Consider the following 10000-nt stretch of genomic DNA (forward strand, 5'->3'; position numbering starts at 1 on the left):
AAAACTCCATTAAAAAAACAACAACCCCAAAATTAAAAAAAACAAAACAAACCCAAAACGGAACAGACCGTTTCAGATTTCTGTTCCAGAGAGGGGCGTCGACAAGCAGTCCAAACAGTGTGTCTCTATAGCCTGATATCATGTAACAACAGCATTGAAAAAAAAGAGGAATAAGCTAAGCTCTGAGAAACTGAATCTGGGCCGCTCTGGTGTTGTTTGGTTCGCACTAGAAAGATAGAAATATATTTGGGCGCTTCTCTTAACAGAGTCGTCGGACCTTGAAAAAGATTCCACAAAAGCCTTTACTTTTAGCATGTTTTAGAGCGGGATCATGATGTACAGCGTGTAACATAAATATAACTTGTGAAACTACGGACGGTATCCTTAATACTCAAGGTATTAAAAAAACAACAGCCAAAAATCCCCTACCCCAAAAAAACAAAAACAAAACCACCTTAATAGAAAATTGTTATCCGAAACGGACACGCAGTAGTATATATGTCACCATCGGCACTAATGAATACGCTTTATTTCATATCTCAAATAGAGGTTAATTTCTAAAAACTCTCTTAGCTCTTTCCCTCGTATAAGATACGTCATTCTATAAACATGTATAATAATGTAAAACTCCCCGCCGTCACCAAAAAGAACGGGGCTCAGTTCTCAAACGAGGGACCCATCGTGTCATGATATCTGACCTTCTTTGGAGTGTCCACGTATGCTGCTTTTGCATTCTATTTATTCTTAAAATACCTTTGGAATACATTGTTTCTACTAAAAACAAATGCCTTCTATTTTGGAGAACTAGATCTAATGTCACAATAATATCATTATTAATATTGATCAAATAGAGATATATGTGGACCAGAATCTTTTATGTACTAGTGGATCTTCACTTTGCATGTTTAAAGCTTGAGTTTGATTTTTACCTGGATAGGACAATACAATTCGATTAAGTGTATTCATATTTCTTCTAGGGTTTACAACACGCATCTCGGCTGGTCTTTCCAGGCAGGGTCGATTCATCCACCCTTCAAGGGAGCACTGCAGTTGGCAATCAACCCAGTTTGTACAGGCGTATGTGTTTGGTGTCCTAAGGGGTCGATCGGTACACAGACCTCACTTGTACCACCCTCCAAGCATAAATCCAGGACCTGCCATGCTTGCGATACCCACACTCTACATACTGCTCTGAAGTGATAAGTAGAACATCCTCCTTTAGAAAAAAACAACAACCCAAAAACCCCCGGATCGGACACCCCCTGTCCTCCAAAATGACAAAACAAAAGAAAAAACGACACAAAAGTAAAAACGCAAACTACCCCCCCCCCCACAAGAAACAGATTAAAACTTAAGAAGTCAAAACAGCCAAAAATAAAAGACTAACAACAAAAATCCTGGCAATAAAACTCGAACAACAAAAAGTAAATAAGAACACAAGGAAACCCCCAAACCAAAAAACCAAAACAAAACAGAACACAAAACAAACAAACAAACAAACAAACAAATCAAGCAACCGACGTTACCTGGCACTCATCAGACGTGAAGTACTGAGCCCTCTGCACTTTAGAAGTCGTCTCTTCAGTTTCGACGTCACCATTTTTTTGATCGTCGCCTTGTTGCCTCTCGCTCGCATCATCCTGCCCTTTCTCCCCTCGACCCTGGCTCTGTACGACGGCTGGCATCTTCGACCACTCCTTGGAGTCGAACAGGTCCGTGTCACTGCATCGGATCTCAGCGAACCTTTTACAAGTAAAACCACATTGAAGAAGAGGATCTTCGCCTGAAGAGGATCATCGGTTTTGTGTTCGTGTGTCCAATTTCCTGGCTGCATTTAACTCAGTATTTCGCTATCCTAGAATTACCAAATTTTTTCAGCTCAGAACCTAGTTTAAGTTTTGAGAAATTTGACGTTAAAAATGTTGAGTTTCACAATGACATTTCGAGTACACTTCTTTGAATATCTTGATGACAACTCCGTCTGACCAGTCATCATGACTATCGATACACCAAACAGGAAAATGCCAGAAACAAGGAAACGACGGGAAGTCGTAAATCTCAGAAATATAAATGACGATACCAAAGATACGATAGATGAACGTATGAAAGATGTATTTCACAAATTGCCCAAACAACCGGGAGACATTGAAGAGGAATGGAGCCACTTCAAAATATATGTGAACAGAGCATTAAAAGAAGAGTGCGGCACCAGGAAAGAGGGAAGACAGAAAAGGAAAACAACTATATGGTGGAATGTCCAAGTGAAGGAAGCCACCCAGCTGAACAAAAAGACATTCAAAAAGAGGCAAAAAATCAAATACGGAGGTGGATCACATCATATACAGAAAGGAGCGCCGTCAAACAACAAGGGTAGAAAGAAAAGCAGAGAAAAGATCCTGGACAGTATATGGAGAACAGCTGGCAACAAAATGTAAAGATCAGAAAGACCTGGCTGGATGGGGTTAGAAAGGTCCTGGAACAGCATAACATATCTATTATCAAACGCTACACGCTTAGCTCAGGACAGAAACCTGCACCTCACCTCGACATCCTAAGGATACCAGGGGAAGGAAAAAGTAAACGTAAGTAAAGGAACTCCGAACAATCTTACGATTTTGATAGAGCAGATAGACCTCGTGAACTTAGTAGCGTAAAACAGTCAAAAATGGCAGCTAGAACTTTGTAATTGGAAGGTAGCGATTTATTGTCCTTTTTTTCTCTTAACGCCGTGCCCAGAAGCGCACCCCATAACTTAAACTATGAGAAAACCGCATGTTGCTGAAAGTAGAACTGTTTGAGACTAAGATGGGGACATTAAAATATTGACCCAATCTGGAAAATTGGACTATAATGGCAGGCACAAAGCATAATATCTTAAAAATAATTCAGAGGTTATACCGTCACATGACATACAATGCCACATCTAAACAGCGAACTTTACAAAGATACCTTGCTTCTGATCTAACATGTCTGCGCCTTGTTATAGTATGGTATGTTTTTTCAACACTCTAAGATCATCAAAGAGGTACGGCCCCCGAATTTAAAGTCTGCTCTCCAAATAGCGAGACAAGTAGATAGAGATCCCGCTCCCCCCCCCCCCGGGGAAACCCCAGTTTGCTCCGTTGTAAACTACGAGGTTTTAATACATTTATATAGATATAGGCGTATTGTCTTCCTGGAGGCAACAGATCACGAAGCTGCAGCAAGTTAAATATTCACGTTTTGATGAAGTTAGCCAGTCAGACCCTAGCTCCATACAGTTGTCACCACAATAATTAACTAAGAGTTAGCAATATATTCTTGAAACGAGTACATTTATAGTAATATTTCCTTCAACAATCGTGGACCATGACTGGCTAACATCGGTGAGCCGAAACAAAAGTTATCCTAGAAGATTGGGCTTCTTAGTTTGAAATGGTGTTCTTCCCTGCTTTCACAGAATTCGATTTAATTGGATAAAAGAAAGAAAATACTGACCGGATGGTAAATGTCAAAATATGCTACCCGTTTCCCCTCATGCTTTTCGTACAGTCTTGCCAAAAGCTGCCTTCCACAGTATGTTCAGTATGCGGCCGTAAGGTACATTGGTACAGTTTTATAAGGAAATGACACGGTTTCTCACAATTGGCTTATCTCACTTATTCTATACAGGTTATTGCTTGACTTACCTGGAGTCAAAGGCGCAGTGTTTGAAGGAGATCGTGCATGGTTTGTCAAATGTGAGTCCATGCGGCCCGCAGAAGATGACAGGACTCACAAGCGCTTCCTGTCTGAGCATGCCTGGGTTGTCCGAGAGGTCCCAGTTGAGCACCAAACAGATCAGTTGTCTCCTCCCGGGCAGGATGGCAAGGGGGGGAACTCGCAGTCGGATACCCATCTTGTCAAGGTAGAGTTCTCCACCTCTACTGTCAATAGTCTTGGCGATGTGGACGAGCAGTTTTCCCTGTACAATGCTGGTCCGGCTACACTGTGTCGGAGTATACAGCGTCCGGAGAACATCTTCAGGTGGATTCCGGAACAGGAGAAGATCTTCCTGGCTCAAGTGCAATGGAGAGTCGTCAGCGCACTCACGTTCAGAGGCATGGGCTCTGCTCTCTGGACGAATGAGTGACCCGAGTTGTTTGTCTCTTTTTAGTTTTTCGTTGCTCTGTTCTAGATAGTTCGGATCTCCAGTGCACGTGCCGAGTCGCTGAAAGACATCATCGGTAGAAGTACGTTTCCTCAGAGTTTGGTGGTGGGCTTCCTCTGAAGAGTCCTCACATTCTTCCCACCTTCTTTCAGGTAAATCCGTTATTCCCTCTAGTGAGTTTGGATTCAGGGTAGGGGCGCTGTTTAGAACTGAAGGCATGGGAGAGATTTCATAGCCAGGAGAAGACACTGCAGGAAGATATCCACTATCTGCACTCGGTGGTAACCTTGACTGGTTCACACATGAGTTTTCCGTGGCAACAGCGTCGCGAGCATCAAAGCACGTCGTCTGAGCAGTGCCTCCATTGTTCTCTGGGAGGTTCAGATGTGGGCGCGGTCGAAGTTCTATCATTTCATCTCTCTCGTTGCTCTGATTTACCGAGTCTATTCGAGGAAGGACAACAACGTGGCTGGAAAATACTCGAGGTGAAAGTACATCGACGCTCCTGGTCGCAGAAGAAACATCATCAACGGGCCTCTCCAGCCTTTGAGCCATGCCGTCATCTTCATTCCCGACGCTTCTCTCAGTCACTGCCACAAGGCCTCGCGTACTGCTGGAGGCAGCTGCTGGATTTTGCAGCGCTCTCTCATTAACATGGTCTCCAGACATTCGTATAACACTGTTTCCAGGTTGGGCTGTGCTGACCTCCTCGGAACGGGAGTTATTCCAAAGCCGTGACCGATAGTTTTGAGTTTGAGTAGGGTCCGTCGCATATCTTTCAAGCTGAGGGGCGTCGAATGGAGTTTGTGCGACGTGGCTTTGAATCTGAGGGGCGTGACTTTGGATCTGAGGGGCGTGGGTTTGGGTCTGTGGGGCGTGGGTTTGGGTCTGTGGATTGACAATTGGAGCCTGTGAGGCGTGGCTTTGAATATGTGGGTTGTCGACTGTAGCCTGTGGGGCGTGGTTTTGAATCCCCTGGGTTTGGACTTGAGTCTGTGTTTCCCGACTGTATTCCTGCACGGTATGGCTTTGCACCTGTGGGGTGTGGCTTTGAGCTTGAATGATGCGAGGTTGTCTAGGTGAGTCGTGGCGAGTGGAATCTCCAATTGGTGTCCTCTGAGTGAAAAATGAGCGCGTGTCACTCTGCTGGCTGTGGCCAAGGGAGAAAACAGTGGCTGTGGAAGACGGAACGGAAGGAGCTTCTGTGTGACTGGCGTCATCCTGACGCTCAGCAGGATAACACGGTCTTCGTTGTCTGTGAGCATCCCGGCGGGGGGTACATGGAGTGTACGTTGAATGTGCTGCACACGAGCCAGACATGGGAACAGCCGTCGAGTTCTGAGAGGCACCGTAGAAGGTTGCACTAGGCAGGAACTGGCCATCAGAACCTCGGTGGCTTAAGGCTGCGGGATTCAGAGGCTGCTCGGGGGATGTGAGGTCATGTTGGGAAACGCTTCGACGAGAAACATGCTCCACTCCCTCATCTAAGTTGTCCCCGAAACTGTGGTAGGACGGAGGATGTGCGAGCTGGGAACACCCGCAGCGACGTACCTGCTGGCCTTGAAAAGGGAGGGCCGCTAGATGGCTAAGCTGGCAGTTCAGTACGGGAATGCTTCCAGAGCACAAACATCCATTTTGAGCTCTGTGCCTTCCAGTGCAAAACCTGGAGTAGATGAAAACGGCCAAGAGGGTGAGAAGAACGGCTACAGAAGCACAGGCAACGCCCACAGCTAATACAAACCCGCGACCAAACTCCTGGGGGCCTTCACCAGGCTCAGGCATTGGCGGAGGAGTGTCGTTTGCCATAGTTGACGTCGGTTATTTTCCAACACGGTGCTGTTGCTCTTTTTATCTGCCTCAGAATAGTTTCAAGGTACCACACAATTTTAAAATTATATGTTCTTGTTTTCCACACCACACGCCTTGCGTTTCCACAATATTGTTAGTGAGCTTCTCTTCACTCTTCCGTACCTGTTTCGAGGTGCATATATTTTTTTCCTTATTAATTACGAGAAATGTTGAGGGGTTACCAACTTTTTCATCAATATTCTTTTGCCTTCCACTGTATATGCATTGATATACTTCGGTATTTCCAGTATCTTTCTTTTCCTTTCACTGATATGCAGTTCGAGGTTCCAAAGAATTTTCTGCAGTTTCATCCATTCAATAAGCTTCAATGTTACTTATGATGCCGTAAACGTTTCTTAATTATTCTGCTTCCCTCCACCAAATACTTCAGGACTTCCAAACGTTTCAAAATTATTTTTTTTATAGTGTGATTGTCTGAACGTATTAACATTTGGTAACGTGGGTTTCTAACGCCGACTTCAAAAGATAGGGGTAGGAGGATCCGGGCAGGCACCACACGCGTCAGTCTGAGAAACCCTCCGCTGCATATCGTTTACTTTGCCAGTCCGGCCCATTCTTGTCACATGATGAAATAAGGCGTGCCTTTTATACTAAGTGATCCAAGGAGACAACAACTGTCGAATGAACTTGGAAACTGTAGAGAGAAAAGAGCCCGACTATTCAATAATTTTTATACAGAAGAAGGAGAAGAAGAAGAAGATTTACATTTTGGTAAGAGTTTTACGGTGCTCACAACTGCATAAGGACATAATAATGTGAGCACGATGAAGAAGAAGAAGAAAAAGAAGAAGAAGAAGAAGAAGAAGAAAAAGAAGAAGAAGAAGAAGAAGAAGAAGAAGAAGAAGAAGAAGAAGAAGAAGAAGATCAGCGACCCAAAATTAGTCAAAATCACGCGGGGACCACAATTTAATGACGGATTACCAAGTTAATTTCTTGGGTTGTGTTTTGTGTTTTGTCAAGGACTGACATTTTAAGGATAAAAAAAACAACCTGTACGTCTAAATGGAACTTCTCTCGTCGACAAACTTTCAGTTCAACGATGACCCAGATCTAGCGTCTGTCGGTTTAACTGTCAGTTTGTCGATGAATGAAACCCGGAAGATACAGAGGTCATACGACGTGCTAAATATAGCAACGTGGTCATACCAAAAACCTCTGCCAAAAACTAGAAGACGCGGCGTAGATGACAATAATAAGCGTCTGAGGGAGGAGCCGTCTGCTGAATTCGTCTGCGCGTTAAACGTGCCCAGCCAACCGGAGGGCGAAGAAATAGACGAACAATGCGCTGCTAAGAAAGCCGTAAAATAACAAATCACATAATGCAAACCATTAGCTATTAATTTTTTAAAATAGAGACAGCAACTGTACAGGTTTGTTATTAATAGTTTGCATCATGTAATGCGCTATAAATAGTAACGTATTCATACGTACAGTAATAATAATAATAATTTAATTATAGATTGTTAAAGAGCTTGCTGTTTAGCGGGACTTTATACTTTGCAAATAATAATACAAAAATAAATAGTATTTAAGTTATTATTATTATTATTATTATTATTATTATTATTATTATTATTATTATTATTATTATTGATTTTTATCATTATCATTATTAGTGTTATTCTTATACTTATTCTTATTCTTCTTCTTCTTATTACTATTAAAGGACTGGGGAGGGGAGGGGTATTCTTACAGTTAATAGCGGCAATAATAACAACATTAGAAACAACAAAGAAACCCCCCCCCCAGCCAAAAACAACAATAAACGCCATACTACTACTACTACTACTACTACTACTACTACTACTACTACTACTACTACTACTACTACTACTACTACTACTACTACTACTACTACTACTGCTGCTCCGAATGACGATGATAATAATAACCAGAAGCTTAACTACAGCAGCAACCACATATATTCAATATCAATACGATTGCTCTAGCTGCCGCTGCTGCTGCTGCTGTTGCCTCTACCTTTGCCACTACTAATGATGATGATGATAATCTTTTTGAAGAATGTTGATTGTTATAAAATCATTATTATCATTTTGTCATTATCATTGTTGTCGCTGTCATCTTCATCATCATTATCATCATCATCATCATATTGTTATTGTTATTGTTGTTATTATTATTATTATAATTATTATTATTTTTTATTATTATTATTACTATTATTATTATTATTATTATTATAATTTTAAAAAATAATATTAATAATAATAATAATGATAATAATAATAATAATAATAATAATAATAATAATAATAATAATAATAATAATAGTAATAATAATAATAATAATAATAATAATTATAATAATAATTATTATTATTATTATTTTGGTATTAGTATATTTCATTTTAGCAAGTACGGGCTTCTGTAAAATGCATTTCACTGGAAGAAAGAAAATTGCGTCTCACAACAAGTACTTAATAACTCGCTTAAATAAGGTGCAAAATACTTCCGTAAAGGGGCAATCTGGTATTTGACATTATAATCGTTTTGTGTTTTGGCTTCTATTGCCCTGTCAATACGCTCAGCTTAACTGAAGATACTCCTCCATTGGTATGTCAACCCGAAACGTGTTCGAGATTTGTTTCGTTGATGATAATAATAAATAATAATAATAAATAGCATTTGTATAGCGCATATCCCCGCTCAACAGCAGGCTCTATGCGCTTTACACTATATTATTACCCCAGCAGACCATAGAACACTCCGAAACATTCTCAGCTTCCCTGGAAGCATACAGTGCAAGCAGCTGATTAAGCGCTCAAACACTAACAAACTGACAAGATCTTTCGCTCTCTATAGCCGGGTACCCATTCCCACCTGGGTGAAGTGCGGAAAATTCGTGTAAAGTGCCTTTCCCAAGGACACAACGTCGAGCCCCTGATGGGATTCGAACCCACGACCTTACGGTTGCGAGTCCGAGAGCCTAACCACTAGGCCACCGACGCCATAACGTTTAGGTTACCTTGTGTTCTTCTCGTTAACCTTGTCACCATTATCGCAATTAATGCAATAGCATTTTACTACAACGTTTACCGCAAGAAGTAATCAGACTTGAAGTCTTATCTTGTAAGCAAGTGCCAGTTCATTAACAGACAACATTTATTTTTGGGTTGCTGTTTTTTGGTAAGTGTTTTACGGCGCTCGCAACTGCATAATGTCATATGAGCGTGCGGGACACATTAAACATTTTCAGTTGGTAGGGAATTTTGAATTTTGCCAGGGGGGCGGCCGAAACCTACTCTTATCGATTTTAGACCAAAAAGGGATCTTTAACGTGCGCAACTTGCATACGGGACCTCTGAGATTTTTTGCCCTTGTCCGAGAAGGCTAAGTATAGATCTTTCCTACCAGATCAAGGGTGTGGCTGAAAGACAGCAGTAAGAAGGAACCAGTTCATCAACAGACAAAATTTGTGTACTCTTTACGGAGATAACGAACACATAATGATTATCCGTCAGCGTGGTGGAATCATGCCCTCGTCAAAATAATCAAAGAGAAGAAACTTGCATTTTTCTGCAGGTTTGTGAATTTTTATCACATTTTTGTTTTTTAGCATAATACCCTTCATGCCCTTTAAAGAACTAATTTCTGAGTTAATTTTTCTGAAACACGTTGATTAAAAGCACAAAAAATGTAAATTTTCAGTTACCACGGACTCTTAAGCTAAGGAAATAACTAATCTTTGACGGCCATTTTCTCACTAATTTCGCCCCTGAAAACAGGAGACCCCACCTCCTTCATTTGCAAATATCTCGACTTGTATTCAAGATAAATGGATCTTTTTTCATCCAAATAAAGACAAGTGAACAAGCTTTAGAATGATGCAAATAACTCTATATGACCAAAAATTGACGAAAGCCTGATTCCACCACGCTGCCTCACAATGTCCGATCAGCAGCAGACCAAAGACTGATGGCGTCGGTGGCCTAGTGGTTAGGCTCTCGGACTTGCAACCGTAAGGTCGAGGATTCGAATCCC

The 10000-nt window shown here is 41.6% G+C and overlaps 1 protein-coding gene across 1 annotated transcript; it reads right to left on the bottom strand.

Annotated features, from left to right (window-relative positions):
- Window positions 1-1456: 1456 nt before the first annotated feature.
- On the bottom strand, window positions 1457-6716 carry LOC101854154. The gene is made up of 2 exons (XM_005094391.3): window positions 3669-6716; window positions 1457-1743 (listed from the first exon to the last, which is right to left on the bottom strand). The coding sequence occupies exons 1-2, from the start codon at window positions 5933-5935 to the stop codon at window positions 1509-1511; spliced, it is 2502 nt and encodes an 833-aa protein (XP_005094448.2). The 5' UTR covers window positions 5936-6716; the 3' UTR covers window positions 1457-1508.
- Between the last annotated feature and the right edge of the window lie 3284 nt (window positions 6717-10000).

Source organism: Aplysia californica, unplaced genomic scaffold (genome assembly GCF_000002075.1).
Source record: "Aplysia californica isolate F4 #8 unplaced genomic scaffold, AplCal3.0 scaffold00081, whole genome shotgun sequence".
Taxonomy (NCBI): Eukaryota; Metazoa; Mollusca; class Gastropoda; order Aplysiida; family Aplysiidae; genus Aplysia; species Aplysia californica.

Coding starts and splice junctions, on each gene's coding strand:
- LOC101854154 (XM_005094391.3), bottom strand. CDS start 5,935: ATGGCAAACGACACTCCTCCGCCAATGCCTGAGCCTGGTGAAGGCCCC. Junction 1,744..3,668: donor CACTGCGCCTTTGACTCCAG/GTAAGTCAAGCA, acceptor TACTTGTAAAAG/GTTCGCTGAGATCCGATGCA.